The sequence below is a fragment of the Scomber japonicus genome, chromosome 20 (genome assembly GCF_027409825.1).
Source record: "Scomber japonicus isolate fScoJap1 chromosome 20, fScoJap1.pri, whole genome shotgun sequence".
Classification (NCBI taxonomy): Eukaryota; Metazoa; Chordata; class Actinopteri; order Scombriformes; family Scombridae; genus Scomber; species Scomber japonicus.
In genome coordinates this window covers 7,240,100-7,265,641 of record NC_070597.1, presented here as the reverse complement: position 1 = coordinate 7,265,641, position 25,542 = coordinate 7,240,100, and the positions used below count along the sequence as shown (strand labels likewise).

Genomic DNA, 25,542 nt, shown 5'->3' with positions numbered 1-25,542 from the left:
GACTAAAAATGGTGCCAGACGAAGAATAAATCCTCAAATTTATACATGAAACAAATAGAAACGTCATATATTTCCATTATCTAAATTGTTTTTCACTCTTTTAGGTTTTGACTGGCGTTCTTTTAATGACACCATCTTGCTGCGCCTGCTTCTTCTGCAGTTGTTGAGCACCACATGTATTATGCAGGGATTAACACAGCAGAAATGCATCAGTGCTGACAGTCAGAGTAAAGATAAAGAGATGCTGGAGCTGTAAAGGTGGTAGAGGGTCACTGGGTTGACCAGTGGGTGAGATGTACAGTACCTGGGTTTGAATGTTTTTTGTATGTGATGGAGGATATACAGTATAAGCTAAAATGGTTCTCCAGATGTTTCTTCCACATTCTCAGTTGGCAAACCATTCCCTCTCTCTCTCTCTCTCTCTTCATCCCTGTTTCCTCCCCTTCCATACATGCAGGGATCCTGTTCCTCCAGCTTGGGGAGGAGACTCGCAGGGTGCACCTGACCCACGAGCTCACCAGCCTGGATACTCTGAGGGCCCTCATTGTGCACATGTTCCCCCAGAGGCTCACCATGGCCATGCTCAGGTACACTTGCACTACATTTAACTGACTCTAGCTGACTTAAACTGAACGATACGTGTTGATATGTGTGTATTTATGTGCATGCTATGGCTATATTTTAATTGGTTTCATGATTTTATCGTTTAGCCAATTAAACGTCTGGGAATCTCTTTAACTGTCTGATTTGTAGCTCTACATTTGCACTTCATTTTGTCCAAGATGAGCAGTGTGAGCAGCTGTTTCAACCTCACACACACACACAATTAATAAGTAAACAGACGGAGAAGGAAAGCAGGAAAAGTGAAACAGCCATAAAAATCAATATGCCAAAGGTGATGTGAAGCCGCCTGTTTCAGGCCTCTAGTCACCATAAATAAATAAAATCTCATTTCTAGGGTCAAAGCTCATAAAAATCATGTTGCAATGATAGACTTTAGACATTGCAAAGTGTATAAAAGCCTATTTGTCCTTAGCTAGGTCAGAAAAATCAATTTTCATCAAATTGTCAAGAGTTAATTATAGATTATTGTACAATCTGCTCTGAAACTGAAGTGTCAATACATACAGTTCATATTGCTATTATCAGCAGAAGCCTGTTACCTCCAAACTCACTGAATATTAGATTCTGAGTTCGATATCAGACCGCGTCCTCATTACATGCTCCTCATGCGTTAAAGATTCTCCAATTCTCCTCCGCGACTGTAAATGACTTTACATCTCTGGTTATTATAAAGTAATAGGTGCTCAAATTATTTTTGCATGGACTATTTATCAGTGTTTCATTCTTTTTTTTTCTTCTCCTTGTTTTTCTTTTGATGACTATTGGCGTTCAGGTCACCCAGCACGGCTCTGCTGATCAAAGATGAGACACGTAACGTCTTCTATGAGCTGGAGGACCCACGAGACGTTCAGGACCGCTGCGTAATTAAGATTTACTGCAAAGAGCCCGTCTACGGCACCTACCCCGGACACCACAACCCACACCTGGCTAATGGAGACCTGCGGGTAAGTGTGTGTGTGTGTATGTATGTGTGTGTATATTTCATTGAGTTCTCTTCATTTTAATGATTTAAATAATAAAATATAGAAAGGTTCAAGCTGAGTTCCTGAGAGAAGAAGACAATGACTGAGACGTTATACAGTATTTGTGACTTCTCATCCAAATTAGCTTTGCATTATAGCGATGCCAAAATAAAAAAATTAAAAAAAACAGATGCCAAGAAAATGATCCCCCTTTCGTTACAGTCACCTTTTCTTTCATTACCAATTCATTTTCTGTGCAGCTGGCTTATGACTCATAGATTAGGCAGCGAGACAAACACTTGTCTCTTTCTGGCAGTCGTAGATAGCAGCAAACCAAAATCATGCCACGAATAAAACATTTTGTAATTCCCCTTGAAAATTTGTGTTTATTTTTTTCCCCCCACGCCAATATCCATCTCCCACATAACGCTGATATTATGTCTGTGTGTTTACAAACATTAATTTGGGTTACATAATGTGTCCAAGCAGAAGTTACTTTCATCTACTCTCTCTCTCTCAAGAGGGTCTGAGTGAGTCACGTGACCTTCCTCCTGCACTACTGCTTTTGGATTAATGCCAGTCCTTCACATGAGCGCTGCTGACGAGGCTGGATGTAGACAGACTGTAAAATTGCATAAACACTGTTCCGAGATGATGGACTGCGGTCCGGGTCAGCTGAGGATCGGGTCATGGATGCAGACCCGTGTTGGTAAAATGGAAAATGGACTGCAGTTACGCGTATCGTAAATTTAAACCAAAGAGCGGAGGAGAACGCTTCACCGGTGACTCAACATCGTGTTCACACAGAGATGATGCTGACCTGCAGTGTGAGGTTTAGGAGGAGCCACGCCAACCCTGTGACTCCCTCCTGATAATAATGTCACCATTACATGCAGTGTTACATCTAATGGTGATATTAGTACCACTCATATTGGCTGCAATGTTCTTACATACTAATCAATAGCTATAAACATGAGCTCATACAGACCATAGACTGTATATAAAGATGGATGTAGCCAGGTGTGACATCACCCGGTAGTTTCATTGCACCCAGTTTGAAGCCCAGAGTTGTACCTCATGGTCAAGGTCATTTTCTCCATTTAAAGCCATTTTCAGTGCAGGCTGCTTCCTTTCACCCTCTGGAAACACGTCCTGCTATCCTGGACGGGGTCATCCCTATGTTCCCCCCATCAAAATTAGGCCCTATGGTCCCTTAAGGATTTTCCACCAAATTAGGCCCTATGTTTCCTCAGGCCTGTATTTCCACAGCACAGGTATGACCATTCCCTAATGCACATAACATGTTGTTGCCCCCCAACTTGTTTTTCATCTACTGTATTAAAATGCTTAAAAGACAGGTGAAATTCTTTATCTTATTATTAAACTGAGGGAACATAGACACAATCCCCCTCAAACCTAGGCTAATGCTAGCTTAATGGGAGCACTAAGGGGAGCACACTTGGGCTAAAAGTTAGCTACTTTAGCTAAACTGTGCTAACAGGGAGGTATCATAATCATGTAACATTAAACTGAGTAAAATATTGCGACAATGGTTCGACTCATTTTAGATCCCGGAGCCAGGGAGAACAGCTGGTGAGTGAACTGTCAATCACAGCTGTCAATCAACGTCCATATGGCAGACATCAAAGCTACTATTAGTCAATCTTATTAACGGAGCAATGATTTCCTAAATGACCACCAGTGCACTTATTAGAGGGCTTTGATTGAATGATTGAGACCGGAGTGACTCATTGAAAAAATTAGACTTTCTAGAGAGCAGTTGAGGCTTTTTGAATGGGAGTCAGTTGGAGCATCTAGCGGCCGTCAGTGGCTCTTAAATGTACTTTTGTACTGACTTCAGCCTCAAGCAGTGATAGTTGACGCTTGACACAGACTGACAGGTATCTCATTGATTGGACTGTTTTGGCAACTGTCATCCTGCGTTATCATTGCCGCCTGGGCCCACGTGGGGAAATAAAATTTTCAGCGAGTGACATCATCATGCAGCATTGTTAAACCTTTTCTGTGTGCAAATTTTTGTTCTCCAGTGTCACGAAGAGCTCATTAAGAAATAACTAAGCATTACTATCAGTCATTTATTCATTTATTGAACTGTAAATTGAATGTGTGTTATGATAATGACAAACACACAATCACAAAAATCTCACAGTGGGTTCGCTATGTCACGCACTATTTAATGGATTTAATGAACAGGTGAAGCACATGAAGTAGGATACAAGCATAACACTCTGCAGTTTTAACAGCTTTTGACCTTCAGATCGATCGGGGGAAAATCTCTGCACTCACCTGCTGACGTGCATACATGTGTGTTACCATGGTTACCAAACGATTTGCATAAATACAAGCATCACTCAAACGGATTGGCCATGAAACGTCTCCCCGAGCAGCTCACGATCAGTAGATGGACTGAAAAGTAGTGAAGGTTTTGAAATCATGCTAAAAAGATTTTTTTTTGCTTTCAGATCACAAACAAACTGCATCATTTAGCTTCAAACAGACTAAGACCCTTTGTTCAAGTTCGGAGAGTTTGATTTGCATTTTATATACCAGCCCAAATGGATCATACTCAACTGGAGAACACACCAAAGTTTGTTTTCACTAATCCAAACAAGTGTGAAAGCACCTGAAGGACTTTTTCAAACCGAGGACCTTTGTTGGTTAGTTTGGTTCCATTGAATCAGATTGTAGTTTGTTTTCTCTGTTGGTTTGACTCCTTTAGGCAGACTAAACTAATCTGAGTTTTGTTTGGTGTGGGAACATAATCCAACCTGAGCTAGCACAATGAAAGACATTGAATTTGGCCATTGGGCTTCTTCTGAACCTCCTTCCCCTCATGTGGTTTGTAGTGACGCATTTTGCTTTACTTGATGTATTCTGTGTGAAAAGGAAACATAAAAATTGACCAACTACTGATTTGGACCAAACTATAGGTTTGAAAATAGAGACCCTGACAGTTTCTCTGGAGGAGATAAAAGGTGTGAGTCTAACCTTTGTTTTGGTCGTGAAACCCCCCTGTTGGCTGATTCACACCAGCTATCAGTATAAAAACTCTTGGTGGTACAAAAACAGATTCGGAGCCCCTGATTCAACCAATTCCAATTGCTGTCTAATTGTATCAGCACTACATAGTAATCATGGCAAATGGGTGCAGGTAGGTGCAATGTTTGAAAATGACTTGAAGCTTTTTTTCCTTCCTGTTTGCAGCGTGTCCTAGCTTAATGTGACACAAGCGACAAAACCAGTTTAGTTACTTTTTGCTTTTGAAATCTCCTAACTGGCTGAGACCCAGTTTTCTATTTACTTCCTGACAGTCATGTTGATGGCACATCATGAACGAGGAACAGCTGATTCATTTAGTTGTAATAAGTGATCTCTGTTGCCAACAGCTGGAAGGGAAATCTTCAGACAGCTGGAAGTTTCTGATGAAGTTGCTGTTGGCTTAATAGTGTGTCATTTCAAGTAAAGAAACATCTAAATATCAGAATATAAAACATTTTCTTACACGATGTGATGTGATAGTCGGACACTTGATTGCTGTTAAGACACAGTGTTCCCCTCGCAGTGTTCCCAGTACCTGTAATAACCCTCCTGTTCAGTCGCTGTGCTCTTATTGATGAACCACAACAGGTTTTATCTTAATTTATCAGTCAGCTGCTGGCAAAATAAATGTGGCATGAGCCTGATTAGCATGATTACTAATCCTTTATGCATTTTGGTTACAGCTGCAGCAAAATAACCCTTTTTGCCAACAGATAGACAGACAGAGTGCCTGATGTCATTCAATTTTGCAGTGTTAGTGTTTTCTGTTACAAGGCCCTGTATTTTTGTTTGCCTCTAATTACACTGTGATTATGGAAATGAGAAAGCAGTAATTGAACGTGTTTGAGAATGCTGCTTTTATACAATAAAACAAATTATAAACTCGATAAATTACATTTCAGGAAAACATTGGGGACACGTGCGACACACACTGAGAAATGAATTTGCATGTTAAACAGCTGAAATGAAGCGAGCGTTGTAGACAGCAGGTCATTTTTTTGACACATTTGTTGCCGTCAATCAAACAACCCTGGGGCATTTTTTGTTTACATGCTCGTTTTGTGTGTGTGTGTGTGTGTGTGTGTGTGTGTGTCGGTGATTGCTTTTTTGCCTGCTGGTGTGCATGACTCGCAGCTGACGTTTTGGAGGTCAACTGTTCAGTGTCTCATGGGATCGGTCACCATCTTCAGCTTCAGCACAGCTCTAAAAAATCTTCCTAGCATTTTACAGCCTTATCAAAACCAACCGGCTAACCTTGAGTTTTATGTGTGTGTGTGTTGGCTGCATCTGCCATTGCCAAGGTGAGTGACTAGGACGCTTGTGTGTGTGTGTGTGTGTGTGTGTGTGTAAGCTTATTGAACCCTATCCCAGCAGAGCCAAGATTACTCCCAGATTGCAGATCACAAAAGCATGACCAGGATTACTGAAGTCCATCCAAGTCAGGAGCACAGAATATGGTTAAAGGAAAGAGATTGATTTGCAGATTTTTTCCGCAGCGGGAGAACGATCAGTTTTGAACACAGCAGAGAGACGAACCTTTCAGGAGGTACCTGCGATAGAAATCTGATGACTTCAGGGGGTCTTGAAGGTGGAATGAAATGCCCGTGTGTCTTCAGCACAGTTAAAGGATGGTGTCGATACGAGGTTGTTGCTAAGATACAAGCTGGAAGATGATGGCACTAGAGTCATTAGTCTGCTGTGAGGCTGTCTACAGGGTGTTGTTCTAAGAGGGCCTACAGGCTATTGTGTGGAAATATTGGCTTTTCAATTTGCATCAACTTCAGGAGATAGCCTTGTGCGTCACAAGCAATAACAATGTTGTCTTCTTTTGTGTTTCTTTGCTATATCTATTACTTCAAGCTGGTACCCTCTGATGCATGGCTTTCACTTACACCACACCCAGCTGCTGCTACCGCTGTTGCTGCTGCTCTCCATTTCGCTCCACTTTGTTTTACCTTTCTCTGTGACATTTAGGATTGATGCCAAAAGATAATCCCTTCATGCTAGGTATGTCGATAAGCTATCAAGTGCAACTTAAAACACACTTAAGGGAGCAGGGACTCTTTCCTGTCAATCTGAAAGCAGTATCTCAATTGCTGTGAAATATTACAGTAAATTGCACCAGCGTATTCTGATATATAGAAGTTACTTATATCACTAGTTTCCTCCTCGCCATTTCTCACCGTGCAATTGCTGAAAAATAGAAAATAGACTAAATTGAATAAACTTTCAAACTCTAACTGGATTATTCCTGCAGGAGAGTGTGATGTTGCTGTTTCTTTGACAGCTGCAGGTTGAAATATATGATAATCATGTTATTCAAAATGCAGCGAAAAGCATCTTTTTTTTTATATAATGTGTTGACCTTTATGTAAATATGCAAATAGTTGAGCTGACTAGGATATCTAGGTCATATATGCAAAAATATGCCAAATTTAAAAAAAAAATGCTTACATAAAGTCTTCAACATACAACAACAGTGTAATAGATGCAAAGAACAAACAAGAACTATAACAAGAAATCAAATAATGAAGAAGTAATTGTTTTTCTCATTTGGCATTCAGTCAACATTACAATAAGAACACCACTTCCACTCTGTGTGGGTATAAGGTTATAATAAAATATGAATACATTTCCCAGCAGCAACTTCAATTTTATTATGATGGCAAATTTAATAAGCAGCTTAAATCTCACAATGACATTTACCAATAAGCCATTTGCATTAGACTGGGAGTAAACATCAGCACACCACCACCAGTGTAGCTTCAACAAAAAATTTTAAAATAAAGGAGAAGATATTTTGGCTCAGGTGACATTTCTTAGTCAGCTCCATTCGCCATTGTCTTACAGTGACTATATTAGCTCCACATGTTGTTTGTATTGTGGGATAATTAACACATGGCAATGACAAACCCATCACAAACATATCATTTCTCTGCTCTTCCACTGTCTACTTTCCTCCTGGTGCAGTTTTCCTGTAAACAGACTTTCTGTGTATTTCTTAAGCCTAAAAAATGTGTTGTAGACTTTCTTCCAAAAAAAATGTCTGCAGAGAGAATTTTCAATACTTTTAAAGCCTGCATGGTTTATATTAATGTTTACTAGCTGTCTTCTTCTTTTGCTGCCTTTTGCTGGCACTCATTTCTTTACAGTGGCAGGAATGTGTGAGACTCGCTCATGATATTTTACAGGTGGGGAAAAAACATTTACTTCTGTAATGTCACCAAGTGTAAGCCACACATATGCAACAATATAAACATATTTCTTAAATATAGCTTGTCTGTCATTATACACTATTAATGCAATCAATCAATGTCGAATTTATTGCAGCTGAAATGGTCAAATCATAACTCCTGCAGATGTGCAAAGTTCCTCCAAGAACAATCTTTTAATAAGCTTACTGTCATGAATTAATATTTCTCCTCCCACAGAATGTGAACCAAGAAAGAGAGAAGTCATTTCCTAGGTTAAAAAAGTCAGTAAAATCCTCTCTCAGGCCTCAAAGTTGGACTAAAATGTCAGATGTTTTTTTCCAGTTGGTACTTTTGTCCTCCTCTGAGATGCAGGATATATACACACTCAGTTTTGTGACTCTTGTTCTTTTATTTATTCATAGAGGGAGATGGTGTACGCACCTCAGGACTCACCTAACCGCCGCCTCAGCAACCCCCCCATGTCTTCCCAGCATTCATCCTCCTCTGCCTCGCCTCCCCAAGGCTCACCGTCCCGCGCCCGCCTCCTCTACAGCGGCGGCAGGCCTTCCTCTTATGCCGGGCCGCCCCACCACACCCACTCCCTGCCGCACCCGCACTCCCAGTCCCACCACTCCTCTCCCCACCAGCAACCACAGCTCCACCAGCCCCCTCACAACCAGTCGGCCTTCTGCGCCTCCTCCAGCGCCATCCTGGAGCGCAGGGATGTGAAGCCCGACGATGAAGTGGGGGGATCAAGGAGCATGGTGCTGTTGCGGGGAGACGACCGTGGGGGAGGGGGGATCTACGCGGACCCTTACTCTCTGGGTCCCGAGGCGAGTCGGCTGAGTCTCGCAGGAGGGCCTCACTCCCCTCTTCCTGCCAGAGCAGACCCTTACGGCTCCTTATACCGCCGTGGAGGGGGAGGTGGAGGAGGAGGAGGAGCTGGGTCGGTGCGTTCACTCACTTCCTATTCAGCAGCTGCTTTACAAGGAGAGCTGATTGAAAGTGGTGCTCTCTACAGACCAGGAGGACAGCTCTATAACGACGCCTACGCTGCGTCTATGTTGGCCATGGGGCTCCGGGTGCCACCGCCCTCCTCCCCACAAAAAATACCCGATATGAGGGATTCCTACGGGGGCACCATGCCCGGTCGGGGCTCCCCTGGGAGGCAGAGTTTGAGAAGGGACTCTGTGACCTCCTCTGTGTTTGGGGATAGTCCCAAAGCCAGAGGTCAGGGCTCAGGGTTGGGTCTCACCTCAGAGCAGCTGTGCTTGATGGCCGGGCCTGGAGGGGAGGGAGGGAGCGCTGGGGGCTTCGGATCACCTCTGCTGGGCAACGAGACGGAGACCAGGTAGGACAGTTTCACCTCATGTTTCTTTTTATGTACACGCTGGTATTCACTGGAGTGAGACTGTGATATGCATATTCAGCTCACATCTGCTGTAGTTACAGTGTAGAGAATATACTTAGTATGCATGATAGATATTAGCACCATACAATATTTAACCATTAAAGTCAAATTATGTAACAGCTGAAAGAAATAGCTCATCTATTCTCTTATAAATGAAAAGCTGAACTCATTAGCTCAACTAAACATGCAGTATTTTACTCCTTTAGTCTTATTTACACCAAATAAGACTAAAAGTGATGGATGTGACCTAATGTTTGCATACTTTACTCAAATAAAATGAGTTGTTTGTTTCTCTGGTTAGAGAAAAAGAAAAAGTGCACACTGTGGACACTTGGTGACAGAAACATATTTTTATCATCAGTTCCTGGCTTACTGCAGATCATAGTGAAGCACTTTTCACTGCAGTAGAGCTGGGTTATATAAAATTAGATGGTGTGACACAGTTAATAGCAGACACTGTCCATTTTGACAGTGACAGACATTTTGTAACCGGTCGGAGGAGCAAAATTTGGTCAAATATCAGGGCGGGTTTACTTTGCACCAGTGATCGAGCTCTAAAAAATGGTAAATGGACTGCACTTATATAGCAGCTTTCTTCTTCTTCTTCTTCTGACCACTCAAAGCACTTTACACTACATGCCAACATTCACCCATTCACACACACACACACACTGATGGTGCAGCCTTCAGGAGCAATTTGGGGTTCAGTAATTTTGAGATGTGGACTGGAGGAGCCGGTGATGTCACTAATCCACAGATTGATGAAACACCTGCTCAACCTCTGAGCCACAGCCGCCCTATAATAAAACTAAAAGCAGTGTGAATTTCAAAGTAAAATTATAATTTAGCTTGATTCTCCAGTGCTGGCCAGTATTAAAAAAATATTATTTTAAGGAGGACCCCTGGTGGCCTGCTGGTTGATCAATGGGTTGATTCTGTCGGTGGACTTGTGTTGCATGTCTCACCTCTCTTTCCACCTGTTTTCTGTCTCTCTGCAACTTCAGTTATCAATCGTGCAGCAAGTACAAAAAGTATAACCCTTTCACTCTGACTTTCACTTATAAATGTGGCTAAAAAAGGAGGAAAATATTTATCAATGTTTAAACATTTATCAGAAATCGTTTACTGTACAGTTTATCTTTCGGTGTGTGAAACCAGGGAGCGTATGGAGGCTATGGAGAAGCAGATAGCCAGCCTGACCGGGCTGCTGCAGAGAGTTCTGAGCAGAGCGCCTGAGGCAGAAAGCCCGTAAGAGACACACACACACACACACACACACACACACACGCGCACTTATGCATTTCCTAGACCTAAGCTTAAAGGGGACATGTGTGTTTTTCTCTCATTTATATATTGATATATTGTTCTGATGTTGGATTTTAATATGGCTTAGTTCCAAAATGTAATGAGTAATCTATGTAAAAATGTTCCCTGAAAGTCAAAAGTCAGTTATCGCTACTTCCTCCTGGTGATGACAACAGATTGTTCACACATGCCCACAAACGGCCATCTGTTCTGTAGCCTTTGTTGCTAAGGTTGCTCCATGTGGTGTCAATTTGCATATTTCTGATCAGATTCAAGCTCCAACATGTACAGATGCATTTAAGAAGTTACCATTTCCAAAAATCCTGCTGCTATAGTTTGTTGATGTAGCTTCAAAAGCTGGCTAAAGCTTTGTGAAGTTGACCAATCAGAACAGAGAGGGCTCATCGGGAGGGGGCGGGCCTTAAGGAGACCGGAGCTAAAACGGCTTGTTTCAGACAGAGGCTGAACTGAGGGGCTTCATATAGAGCCAGTATTCGATCAATCATCCGTTTTGACTCTAAATCATGCAAAGATATTCCAGTGGAGGCCCAGATTATAAATATAGACTGGGAAATGTCCTGAATATGTCCCCTTCAAAATGAAATTTGAGGTATTGAGGACAAGCCATAATATATTGACGATGGTTTTAAACAAAAAAAATCCTCCTCAAAAAGATAAAAAGCTAAGCATGAACATGCAGTCTTGTTGCCATCACTTTAGAGGACATTACACTGACTCACATTCATTTCCTAGAGATTAACCCAAACATTAACCACCACTTGCCTGACCATTACTGTTACATTTATCAATTTGCAGTGTGGAAACTTGATTTTTGTGATATGTAATACAATTATACACACAGGAAATATGAAAATAAACTCCACATGAGTAAAACTTCAAGCACAACATTTATTACCCTGTTTGTGTATATAGCGCCCTTAAAACCTGAGATGTCCATAACAAGCACATCACTTCTAATTTATTGTTTAGCCAGACAGCATCTGTCAGCGGCGGCAGTAAACGGTGATGATTCACGTCGGAAAACGTCCACACCGCAGTTTATTCTCTTGAGAATATTGAATGAGCCAACGAGGAAGTGATTTCAGACACGTCCGTTTCACAAGCAACAGAGTCGCAGCACATATATTTTCCAACATTTCTCGTCATATATCAACAACTTCTCAGTAGCAAAGTCGATAGTGTGTTCTGGCTTGTAAGTACTTTAACACTTGCCTCTTCCAGGGAGAAGATTGAGTCAGCCAGCGACTGCTCTGCAACTGACAGTAAGTGCTCACTATCAAAAAAAAGAAAAAAAAAAGACAAACTATTTCCTATCACTGCCTGTCACTGCTCCTCACTGCTGCCTGTTTGATAGCCACATAAATTGCCCCCTCTTCCTCTCACAGGGCTGCCGCTATTTCATTATTTCTGCATAATTGTTAAAATGCCTCACATGTGATGGTAATGGCTGACTCTGCAGGCTTCTTCGTACTGTGTGGGTCTGTTCGAAACCGCATACTTTCCTACTACTCGTACTAACTCTGACGTCATTTGAAGTATGTAGTGTGTTTCAACTGCGTAGTATGTGATTTAGAGTATGTGAGAAGTTCCTGGATGGTTTACTAGATTCTCCAGAAATGTAGAGTATGCATCAAGAGCTGAGTACCCACACTCAAATTACCAAAGATGCAACGCAACTTCTGAAAAAAAACACAAAATGCAATCGTCACAGATCGCCACCTCGGTGGTTTCAAGGTAGCTACAGCGAGGGTATGTTCGCTTCCTGTTTTCAAAATAAAAGCACCAATTCTATCGTTATGGTTTTCTTTATAATAAAGGGCAACGAGTGTTTTATTTTTGTGAATATGACCGGAAGTGCGTTACTCGCTATGGCTAACTTGTGCGGCTCCGAATTCGCAGGAACAAAACTTTAAACAGGTGTTATTTGGACAAATTAGCGTCACATTGTGGATCTAAAGGGCCACTTTCTCGCCTAAAAGGGTTAGAAATGTGGATAAAATGGTATATTTACAGAGTTAGACCTAAAATGAAATCAGCTTCAGCCTACTGATTTCAGCTCGGGTAGGGACGAAATGCATTGTGGGTTATCGTGTCTGCTTACTATCTGGACGTTTAGTGTGTAGTGTGTAGGATGGAAGTATGTAGTATAGAAGTATGTAGTATGTAGTATGCGGTTTCGAACACAGCCTATGTGTCGGCTTTTGTTGCTGCTGCTGCTTCTGCTGCTGCTGCTGTTGTAACTGGTGTCCATGCTTCTTGTTTTAGCTGGACGAACTAATAAAAAGAAAGGTAGCTATGTGTTCCTGAAGTGCTAATCTGTTCCCTCGTCTACCCCCCGCTCCCTCCCCCCTCTGTGTTCTTTATGCTTTATTTTTGGATCCCCACTGGTTTTCTTCACTTTTCCCTTCCCTTTGTTTTTTTATATATATATATTTGAGTTAGAAACCATTTGAGTTGCATTAAATCAGACAATGTTTTCTTCTTTTTTTGTTGCTCTATTTGTGGGAGCTAGAAATGTTTTATATTCACAAAAGTCTGTTGAGGTATTTAGTGGCACTTTTGTAAAAAAAAAAAATCTTCCTCATGAAACTGCGTGATTTGGAGGCAAAATGAACTGCTTTGTTAAAATGAAGAGATTTCTCCGATTTAAATTCATGTCCTTCTTTCTTATCTGATTTCATATAAACATTGGAAAAGTGTGATCTCGTATAAAGAATACAGATAAGCCTGGATATTTTTAATCTGTTGCAACTTAAAACAGATTTTTATTTTTCTTGAGTCTTTTTTTTTTGACCATTAATTCCCATTTAAATTTGAACTGAAGCTTCACAGATTTTCTTTAAATGTTAAAAACTGTGACGTCAGCTCTTTTAACATTTTTCTATCTCCCTCCTGTTAAGATCTGTCAGATACTTATCTGTTGGACTGCCAGAATGATGAAAGTGTGTATTATCCTCAGTCAGTAACAGTCAAATTGACTCACGCTCTTATCTGCTCGGACCGTCTTTGTGCTTGCAGTTAAAATCTTATTCATCTAAACTGGTGAAGCAGCAGAAAGACGTTTGGGGTAACAACGGCGCTCCCCATTGTCACGGTTACGTGCTCTACCAAAGCCGGCCTGAAATATGCTCACATAAAGGATAGACTCTGCAGCTAAAGTTGTCTGCAGAGGTTTTAGCACTAGGGTGTTGGAGATATTACTGGAGTATAAGTGTTGATCTGGTGGTGCTTTTTTCACAGTCTTGATTGTTTGGAGTGAAAACAGCGTTAAAATGCAACTCTGATAAACCACTCTGTGTTATCAATTGATTGTCCTCTAGTTACTCTCCCTTTTTGTCTTCGTTCTGCATGATGCATTTGACTCAACACCTCAATTACTTTCAGAGCATAGCATTCATTGTCATTTCAAAGGATTATCTGAGTTGGAAACACTCATACATTCGGGCTGTCTGGGGGTTCTTTATAATGAGAAACTTGGATTTAGTGAAAATGTAGTTTTTTCACTACTGACCCTGTTTGTCCTCAAAGCCTTCCCATGCTGTTTATCATTAAATCTGTGTAAGACTGTAATCTCCACCCTTGACCTATAGCACAGATAGAACTTGTCCTGAATTGCTGTCGGCAAATCCTCATAACCTGAAAAAATTAATATTCAGCATCCAGACAGACAAATTGTTGTTTAACTGGATGAAGATATTTGAGGTCATGAGAAACAAACCTTTTGAGGATTTGGCTTTCACTGTGTTTTGGGACAACTTCTATCAGTTCCAGTGTGCTCTAAGGGAAACCAAAAAACCAAACATAGAGAAAGTCTCCTGTATTAAAATATTGTTTTTTGATGGGCAGCTTTGACACCGTCTGCTCCCTTGGCCCTGATGCCACCTCCACCCTCAGGGGGCAATCAGCCGGTGATGGTGTCCAGACTGCAGATGCAGCTCCACCTACAAGGCCTGCAGCAAAACACCAACGCTCTGCGCAAACAGCTCTCACAGCTGCGCAACATGCAGGTGTGTAAACATGTGAATAAAAAGGGTTTAAACTGCAGTTGAATTTCTTTTTTTATGTGTGTGTATTTATGACTGTAAGTTTACAAGTGTATTATATACTGTACAATAAGTTAGCGGTTTATCTCTAAAACAAATATAATCTGATATAATACAACAGCCCTGCAGTAAATTATAAATTTATGGCGATTATAAATTTTTAATTGACCCTAACCATTTTTTTAAAACAATTGTTTATTATGTTTAGATTACAGAACATACTGAGACTATTTTAAGAACATCAATAAGAATATCAAAAAACTAATTAATAGATAAATAAAATAAGAAGCAACAGCCAAAATAAGGATAATAATTATTGTAATAATAATAAATAATTCAACTTTACAGTGATTCTGTGTATAGCAAAGATGCTATATAAATTGAGAGATAGAGAATTATTATTATTAGTATGATTAGTATCATTATTATTATTATTATTATTATTATTATTATTATTTGATAGAATAGAATAGATCTTTATTGTCATTGTCACCAGGTACAACGAAATTAAAAGTGCTCTCCAGTCAGTGCATCATATATTTGAATCTCTATTGAAGAGTTTAGACAAAATCTGATCATTATAACCTTCATTAAAGTACTTATTTTAGGGCTGTTGAATTAAACTGCATTAGTTGTAACTACAGTATGTGTACCTAATAATAAACTGAGTGTATTATTCAGCGTGTGTACTCAAACATCAATGTAAAAACTTTGTAAATTGTAGATGAATGGCAGGTAAAAATAACCATGTTACTTTGTGTCCAGCTGGAGAACCAGGACTCAGTCCTGTCCCTGCTGAGGCAGACGGAGTCAGAGCTGAGCCTCATGATGCTGGACGCCATGCGCACCCAGGAGGACCCGCTCCAGAGACAGCGCCTCCTAGTGGAGGAGGAGAGACTCAAGTACCTCAACCAGGAGGAGCTGCTCATCCAACAGCTGCAGTGAGTTCAGAGAACAATTGATTTATTCAGCAAGGACGAGCTTTACAGAGAGTAATTAGTCTTGGTTGCACTAATGTGACGGGACCACACAGGGACTGCAGGACCTCACACAGTGTCAGGGGACATCCAAAGACATCAGACTATGGCTGGGCATCCAAACTCTGCACTTTTGTTGTTATCTATCACAATGTGTCTGTAGTAGTATTGAAAGTTGCCATCAAAAAGCCTGGTTAGATGTGTAGTCTTATTTACTTAATATTTAATCATTGAGTTCCCAGTTTAAATCAGATTTGTGCCAGGTTTATTTTGGCTCATTCTCTGTACAGCTGCTCGGGTTTAGACAACATTTAACATGAGAAGTTTATCTTCTTTTGTCAGATGAAACATATGGTTTTGGAGAAAAAAAGATGTAGTTCTGGTATCTCTACAAACAACAGATTTTTTTTCACTATCTGCAGTCAAGAGACAGGCTGCTTTAGAGGAGAGACAACTAGAGTCCAAAAATAACTTGTTTGCAGCAGCAAACGGAGGATGTAATCAAAGAGGACCTACCTATAGGAATGCAGGTCTAGAAAATTAGGAACATGTATGTTTAAATGTAAAGTTTAAGGTCAAATAAGTCTATATTGATGCACCTGTTTGACCCCATAGTGCCAACAGTGCATGTGATCCCCAAAATTACAGATATTAGATTAAATGATATTTTGACACTGATTCTGATTACATTATTACACAAAAACAAAATCCAGTAGATATAATGTTAAAGTGAAAACATTAATTCTCCCAAGATGTTAAAAGACAACATTAAGCTAAATAATAATATCCTGAAATCCAAAAAACATTAATATAAGAAAATAATAACTCCTGCATTAAGGTTAGTGCTGCAAACTCAACCTGCTGAAAATGAGACATATTTAAACAGCATGAAGGTGCTGGAAGTCAAATTATTCAGCACATGTAGTGTAGAGTGACGTGAATCTGTGACCTGCTCCTCCACAGCGACCTGGAGAAGTCTGTGGAGGAGCTGCAGAGGAACTCTTCGGTCAACCACGGCCTGGTGACCGAGCAGGATGTGGAGCAGAAGAGCAAAGAGTTGAGGATGCTGGGTGAGACGCTCACCGAGCTCAAAAGTAGGTGCTCTGTTAATGACCACCTGTGTGTGTGTATTTATGTGTGTGTTTGTGTGTGTTTGGAGATGCACTGTGGTGTTTCAAGTATCCATGTTGTTTCCTGAAACCCTCATTAGTGTTTCCTGTTGTGCTTTAATGAGTTTGTCCACCAGTTGGTTTGCTTCCTGCTCATCTGCAGTCCATGAGTAGCCTTCCCTGCTGTCTCAGTTGTAGCTTTAACTGTTTGTTTTTACTCCTAAAGTGCAATAAATTTAAGGATAATTAGTCTCAGAAAGTGCAACTACTGCCAGACTTCCTCTCAGTTTCCATCCCTGCTGCTTCACTTATTCAGTGTGTTACTCTTTATACTGTTTATTTTTTATTATTGTCAGCAAATCCCACAATAAGAACTAAACTAACAACCAATTGATCCTTTTAACAAGTTAATCCAAAGCTCGATGTATCTTAGAGCTCCACGGCTGTCCAAAAACCATAGCTCCCTAAAGTAAACATATCAATGACTAAAACACATAAAGCCCAATCCTAATATCCTCTGTAATACCTGACTCAATATGACACTGAAATCTTGTTGGCCCAGAACAAATCTTTGAAGAATTTCACAGATGACTTACTGCACATTATGGGCAATATTTCCTTGCAGCCATAGACTCTGTATATAAAGATGGATGTAATGAGGTGTGACATCATCCATTGGTTTCATTGGAGCCAGGTTGAATGGATCTGTAGTGAACACAGCATCAGGACGGCTCAGAACATCCTCTGGTCAGAGTCACCTTTGACCCTCAGATGAGGAAATTGAACCAGTTCTGATCGAGACAAACAGGGTCTTTCTCTTGGACAAACAAAGATCCATTAACATTCCATGGGACAGAATCAAGGCTTTGAGCTAATTGCAAAGGGACCATTAAGTGATAATTCACCGTGTAAGAATGAGCCAGTTTGTCCCCCCTTCCCATTCTTCCGGTCATAAGGTTAACCCGAGGCATGGAAGATGGCCTTTCTCACCCCAAACCCGGAGACTCTGGTCTTATGAGGGGTCTCATGAGAAGCTTGTAAGCCATCCAGTCTTCCAACGGGCAACCAAGGGTGAACAGAACTACATAAAGTAACGAAAAACAGACGTGGTGTCTCCTTCGGACGTCACAATTTATCAAAGAGACTCCTTCCCCTCAGAGAAGAATCACACAAACAACGGTCGTAAACTAAAAAAGGACACATTCCTGAGTTCTCCCCCCTCTGTGCCTCCTGAAACCACACAGAGCATGAAAGTGAGAAAATTAGTGTTAAATACTCAAGTAAGAACATCTTAGTGAAAAGTATGGTTTAAACAATACCAATTACTTATATCATTATCAATTACCTAAACCTCCACTGTAACAACTATTACAGCGATCATAGATAAATGTGTATTTGAAGAACTGTGATTATACTTTCTTACTTACTTTAGTTTACTTACTTACTAAATTTTGGTATGAAAATGTTTGTTTAATGTGAGAAAGTGTTACACTGATGTTATGCTTACATTTTGGTGATAATCAATTATCTATCATGGAATAAGTAGAATAACTATGTGTTATGTTTGATAATATTAATCCTCTTCAGGTTTTAATGAATGGCAGCTTGATGAATCAAGCTGATGTCATATTAATAACAGAATAATACATCCTGTGTTCTGTGTTAATAGATTATAGTATGCATTTTATAATCAGGATTAAATACTGAATGAATGATGATGATGAAAAGTTACATGGTAAAAGCTGGAAATTAGATCCTCAGAGTAGCTGTGATGAATCTGATTGGCTGACACAACAGCCCTCCCAAGGGACAAAAACCAGCTGCACGCTGTCTCCGCTCTCTTGCCTCTTGCTCTCCCCCTCTTGTCCTCTTCCCTTCTTGGTCTTAGCATGACCTGAACCGGACTCAGCATGACCCGAACCAGCGGTCTTGCTCTGTCCATCTTTTCTTTTTTCACCTCACACATTCATAGTTTAATCTTTAGTTATTCTTTATCTAAGTTTTCCTAAGTTTTGTAATCTTGTAACTTTCACCAGCAACGTCTAGAGAAAAGGCCCTTTAAGTAAACACGTCATTAAGTTTTGCATTCAGCCTGTTTTTAACATTTTTGATGATTTTGACGCTGAGATCTCTCCAGAAAGAGAACTAGTTAAATTAGACCTTTCCTCCATCTTTCATCAACCCGAGAGAACTTTTGAGCAGACAAACGTCTGTCAACCCTACGACTCATCATAACCGAGAGGAACAAAGTCGGCCAGCGGACAACGACCGGAACCAAGGCAGTCTGACGAAAAGGCCAGGCCAGCCGACCCGGACATCGAACCCCGCCCGGACCTGCGACGCTGTCTGAGATTTTCCACTTGGGGTGCGTACGCGTGGTTCTGCAGGACGGACAGCTGAGACCCTCCACGGATGAAAGTAGGATCCAAACATTGCATTAATCAAGGGTTGATGTCAGATCGAGTAATTCAAATTTCCTTTAAAATTAAGGCTCAATAAAACTTATAGACTAAGTTTCTTAGCTTCCACATAATTACATATCTTTCATTTAAGTTCATCATTCACCATCATCTTTCATTCATGTTGCTATATCGAGTAACCTCTTGAATTCATATTGTATTGTACCATCGCATTTATTTATACATCATTTGCTAGTAGTGTGTAGTTAATAAAACCCATAAAACTCAATCAATTGTGTATGTCTATTCTTTGAAGTGATACAGGGGATCTATTGAACCGTAGAGCCACGAACTTTAGATATTTGACTGATTCAGAAATGTATTGATTTATTAATTATTATGATTTATTGCTTTATTAATTGGCTAATCAAACAACCAATTAAGTAAAAATCTTTTCCTTCATACGAAGGTGGTGCCCCTTATTACGAGAGCTATTTTCAATATCTTTAAGATATACCATTCGACGCTACATTATTTTGGTGCCCCGTGTGAGGCGGTTTTTAATATCACTGTATTCACTTCAAAGAAAAATATGACGATTGAATGAACACTCATGGCATATCTCTGCTGTTGCTGACTTTCTGCTTGTTGCTGGTTGGTGTGTGAGCATCTTTAAATCTTTAAGCCTGTAAACTCATGATTTAAACTAAGCATTTGAATTGTGAAGATGGAAAAAATTAATTCGCTTAGCCGTAAGTCACCCCTCGCCCTGCGGTGGCGATAGAGTGCAGGAAGCGCATAAATCGACTTTAAAACAATAGATGTAGCGTCTGCAGCCTACACATGTTGTTGTTTTCAAAGTCTGCATGCATATAGCGTAATACACGCTTATTATTAATAGGCCTTTGGTGGATAACGGCTATCTGCGTGTTCCAGTAGTCCGTTAATCCGCTCTGAGTTGTTGGTAAATTTATCTGCGTGTCCCAGAGAATTTAACCTGCCTAAAAACCTCTGCGTTGTCGGTTAGCTTAGCTAACTAGCCTGCTAACAACCGGAGCTGCGTGTTGTAGTTTGGCCAAGAGGTTTATTTCTGCTCGGTGTGTCCCGACACCGCGCTGTGTTACATCGGGAAAAGCCCGTGTTGATCCAGGAATAAATACAAGTGTTTGAGCCATTTGTTTTACGCCCCAGAGAGGACGTGTGTTGATAGTAGCAGCTAAATGCTGACGCTAACGCTGTGGAAATACCCTCTACTTCGACTAGTGTGTTAAATTGCTAGTTGCATTTTGTCCAGAGACGGATGTAAAAGAAGCCCGTCTCTGACCTGTCCAAAGCTGCTGTGGTTTGAACCGTTAAGAAATAAAATAGCTGCTTAAACGGACCTGTTGAGCATTATCAGCTAAATGCTGAACCAGCTCTGAGAATATCTCATTATTTTAACTAGTGCTTCATAAGTGCTAGCTGCTAAAATACCAGAAGAGACTTCTGTGAATAATCACGGTTGCTAACGTAACTTCGGTTTGTTGAAGCTGCTGAGGTGAAAGTTTAAAACTGTGCTTTAAGACGGTGCAGAGAGCCGTCCAACACTCTGCTCAGAGACAGAGTAAAGTACACGAGGCCGCCGAGCCTCGTGGCCTATTGTTCAGAAGGCCAAAAGGGTTATTTTTAGAGAGTGAAGCTCTTTCTGTGTCCTGAATCAAAGTGAATAGCCTTTAGCTTAGCAACGGAGGTCCTTCGGTGGGCGGTGCTAAATTCGTCAGCTCTGACGACACTGCCTCTGTCTTCCTCTTCCGCTGCCCCACAAATTCGAGAGAATAAAATCCCTATCGCCCCCTAATGGCTGATTTGGTCAACTGTGTTTGAATACCTTTTTGATGCAAATCTTTGTCCATGTAAAAGTAAAGAAGCTGTGTGAACTTTAACCAATTTATTCAAATCTGGTTTAAAGATAATAATTAATTAACAGATGAATTAATTACTAATTTTGGCATTACCTTTTGCCATTGAAATAAATTTGTGTGAAATCTGTTTAAGATTAATAACACTTGTAAACATTACAGCAAACTAGTACAAACTAGTCCTAACAGATCACATTATTTTACATTTGAATTAAACTGTGACTCTTAAAGTGACTTTGAATTTCAGTACACATATATTCATATGTGCCCTCCCATCCTCACATCACTTTAAGTTGATTGATTTATTTCATAAAACAAATAAACAAATAAATTCAATAAATGACTACACATAGTCTATTTGCTTGCTTCCATACTTTAATATCACATTAATTTTTACAGGAGCAAAGCTTACTATTTTAAATTTACTGTAAAAGCAAACAACAGTAAAATTTAAAACCCTTATCCAAAGTAATTTCAAAGGATTACTTATTAAACTGAATAACTTTAACCATCATAATAATAATCCTTCTTTGTTTCTGCTTTACAGCAAACATATACAAGCCTATCTATAGTTGTTTACAAACAACTAATATACAGATCTTAACTTCAATCTGCGTATTTAACACAAATTAATTTAAAATTTAATTAAGATTCTTCACTGAACATCAGATTTCTTAACCAAGTCACTGTCATGTCCAACTCTCGAAATTTAGACATGACTTCTTCAACTGTACCTGAAATCTCAAGTTATGAGGACCCCCTTGAGAATTTGGAGACTACATTAGCAGACATAACTGAGAGTTTGCTGCCTGGCTATGCAACGCATATCCAGCAAACCAACCCCTTTGAAGTTGTGTCAATAATGACTGGCCTTGTTTCAAAGTCCATGTCCAAGCCACTGAAAGATAAAGCACTAACTAAAATGTTAGGTAGTTTAGCTTTTGTAGCAGCCGCACGACTCAAAAATGCCTATGAATTGATTGAACAAACCAGAGCCAATCTGGCAACGCGTGCGCAACAAGCTAAGCAGTTACAACAAGAGAATGAACTTCTCAAACACCACCTGGAGGTGTCCAAACAATCTGCAGCTCAAGCTGAAAAAGAGCTAACAGCTCAATGCATTGAACTTAACAAAGCAAAAGTTGAGTTACAAGAACAGCTGGGTGAGGTAAGTAAGACCCGAGACGAGATCCACACCCACCTTGAACTCGCCGTGGATGAAATTGATAACTTAAAGTTACGAAACCAAGCTTACGCTACCCACCTGGAAGCCAAAGAAAAACAAAATCAACAGCTAAAACAACAATTAGCTGAAGCTAGGGACAGCGCTAAAGAAGCTCGCAAACAACTGGAGATCACTCAGAGTGAGCTCATTTCAGCTAAAAGAGAGCTACAATACTCCCTTGAGATAGATCAAACACGACGAAACGTGTTCAACGACTCTTTCCAGGAGAGCAGACGTGGAGGTGGGTCCTTGCCAGTTTTCTCACCACATATGCCGGCTCCCTTCTGGGCTAGCCAAAATTCTTTTGACCCAGCCAATATGACTCCCCCTCCACCAGCTCACCTGCCATCAGGCACCTATGGTGCACACAGTCTCTCAGATCGAGACCTTGACAAGATCGCACGTAACATACTGCGTTTCGAACCCACTCCTGGTGATTTCCATGACATCACCATGTACTTGAAGGACATCGACTTCTTCTTACGAAAGTTTCCCAACGCTAACCTTGACGACCGACTATACCTTATTAAGGTCACGTCCAACAGCCACGTTAGCAAGTTTATTGAGCGACAGTCTGACTATGTCAGAAACAGCTATGCCCTGCTCCGCCAGGCATTAGAAAGAGAGTTTTCTGACCACACCTTACAGTCTGGCTTAACCGCGGCCTTGGTTGTCAAACAGGAGAGGCAAGAATCTCCTCAACAGTACTACCATCGCCTCCTTCAGGCCTACTTTGGTTCCAGAAATGAGCCTGGGATGGAGGAAGACTTGAACTTCAAAACCCTCTTCATCCAAAACCTCCATCCTGGGACCAGTCGCCATCTTGGAATCATGGCAAACCCACGCACGTCAACCATCCAACAACTGCGTGAACTTGCTTCCTTGGGATTTGCTAAACAAAAGCAATCTCAGATCAAACAATCTAATCCTGTCATCTTAGCCACTGACTCAGAGTCCTTGCCCATGGAACTAGAAGGGGCTTATAATAATATAGGACACAATTCGGCAGCGCCTGCCTCCCAACCTTATCAGTTGGCCAAGTCATCTAGCCAGTCAAGGTCCCCACGAACCCACAAAGGTCGTGTACACACAAGACCATCCTGGCCCAATAGAATACAAGGTCACTCAAAGACCATGAACCTTTACCCTGTGAAATCCCGCCAAGACAGGTTTTCACCTAACAACAGGGAAAATCGTAAAGATGCAAGACGAGACGATGACTCACAAACTCTCTCACAGAAAAACTCCCACGTGACAGGTGAGTCTGAAACCCCAGACCTCAGTCACGAAGAACTTGAAATGCTACGACGTATACTTCGCAAAATACAGAAAGAAAAGGAAGAAGAAATTCAAAAATCTGACATCTTTGTCATTGATTCGGTGAAACTTGATCCGACTCCTCTTGACCACGCCTCCAACCAGCCCCACGAGGTGGTTGAAGTGCTTTGCTTGAACCTCAAGGAACCTGAACTTAAGCCAGCCCAGAACTTGGCTCGAAAAGCTATGACTGATAAACCTGACCAACCACATCAGGGGGGTGAAAAATCCCTTTCCCCCACTGCAGTCTTGGCAGTACAGTCAGACCCAAAAGCTTCGCCTCCTCACAAGGATGCGACAACTATCCTTACTGACCCACCAGTTACACAATTTCTGGGTCACTTGACAGAGAAAGGAGTCAGCCGAAAACATTACATATCCTTGACACTTGAAAATGTCCTTGAACATGAAGCACTCCTGGACTCTGCCGCTGATATCACCTTGATGTCATCAGCACTTTTCACAAACTTGCAGTCCATCATGCATGAGTCAAACAATGACTTGAAGCTTCAGACTTGTGTTCCGAAGGTCCAACCGTATTCTGTCACAAGTACTACTTTGACAACATTAGCTTGGATAAAGATAACCATTGGACCAATGAGTGTTGTACACCCAGTGTACCTGTCACCTCTCAACAACATTCCTTTCCTCATTGGCAAAGACTTCCTTGATCGATTTGAGCCTCTGATAGACTTTAAAGGGCTGAAGATCTGGACACAGGTCCGCCAGCCCCTGCCCAGTTCTTTCCCACACGACACAGACTTTCTTTCCCACCCACCCACCCCTTCGATCCTTGCCGTCAATCGGTGTCCACTGGATGTAGAAACTGCGTCTTCTCTTCCCCTTCAGTCCTTACCTGCCATGTCTGCCACGCCCCCGCGTTCCATTCCTGGCCTGGTCTCACAGGTCAAGGGCAACCTGGTCGATGCTTCCGACCCACTCACTTCCCTTTCGGCAGTGGTCCCTCGAAAGCACAGGGGGGTACTGCGCAGGCATGCCCATGACTTAACCGAAGTGAGCCACAGAGGTGCCACAGTCACAGACAGTGCACTGAAAGAAGCCACCTACTGTCCACATGTGGAAAAAGACATAGCAGACAACAGCAAAGACTGTTTAATCCCCTATCAGTCTCAACCAACAAACATAGGTTACAGAGCAACTACGCACAAAACAATGCGGCTCTCCCCCTGTCAAACAATGACAGACAGACGAACCACTCGTCCGCAACACCTGCCCTATCAACCAGGCAAATCTAATGTTGCGATAGCACATACTAAACACCTTCAGGCTACCTTTGCTTTCGCGCAAAAACACAGAAACAAAAGCGCAGAGAAACAAAACGCCTACTATTACCAAAGAGCGCCCCATGACAAACTCCAAGTGGGGGACAAAGTGTTTAACTACACCATAGCTAAACCCATCGTAAAGACTGGCCTGAGAACAGCAAAACATGCTCAGAAAGAACCAACTTTCAAATGGGTCAGCCCTAACCAAATAAAACTAGACAAAAACCCTATGAGATTTGCTGGAAAACAACACATCCCAGTTAAATCATAAACAGAATAAAGTCCATAAACACCCTGAGGTGCAAATCACTAACAGGGGGGTGGAAATAAATTGTCCTGTATCACAGTCTCCTCAAAATTTCAGAAATCTTTGATAGCAAATTAAAATCAGCAGACCACAAGTCTGAAACTCAGGACACTTAGAAACCAAGTGACACCTCCATCTGAAGTTAAGCCAACCACCTACAATTACTCTGCCATTGAGTACAAGTGGGGGTGAATATTCAAATCAGTTCAAATTATGAGCTCACCTCAGCAGGTTAAACAACCACTTACAAAAGAGAAACCGCTAATTGGGGCTATGCTAACCACAGCCTCAACTGTGTATTGTCCTCTTTTATGTTTAAAATTTACCCTAGTCAACGCCATAAACATCTACGCCATCAAACAGCGTATGAATGAGTTACAGATTAAAATCTCTGGGATCCGAGA

The 25,542-nt window shown here is 41.2% G+C and overlaps 1 protein-coding gene across 1 annotated transcript in view; it reads left to right on the top strand.

Annotated features, from left to right (window-relative positions):
* The window catches only part of LOC128380936 (SRC kinase signaling inhibitor 1-like), a 77,373-nt gene that overhangs the window by 36,056 nt on the left and 15,775 nt on the right, over window positions 1-25,542 (top strand). Inside the window, exons 4-12 of the mRNA XM_053340828.1 lie at window positions 458-587; window positions 1,397-1,568; window positions 8,263-9,191; window positions 10,410-10,499; window positions 11,799-11,839; window positions 12,843-12,866; window positions 14,424-14,584; window positions 15,386-15,561; window positions 16,561-16,691. Of these exons, the coding sequence (XP_053196803.1) occupies window positions 458-587; window positions 1,397-1,568; window positions 8,263-9,191; window positions 10,410-10,499; window positions 11,799-11,839; window positions 12,843-12,866; window positions 14,424-14,584; window positions 15,386-15,561; window positions 16,561-16,691 (1,854 nt within the window). The remainder of the gene's footprint in view (window positions 1-457; window positions 588-1,396; window positions 1,569-8,262; window positions 9,192-10,409; window positions 10,500-11,798; window positions 11,840-12,842; window positions 12,867-14,423; window positions 14,585-15,385; window positions 15,562-16,560; window positions 16,692-25,542) is intronic.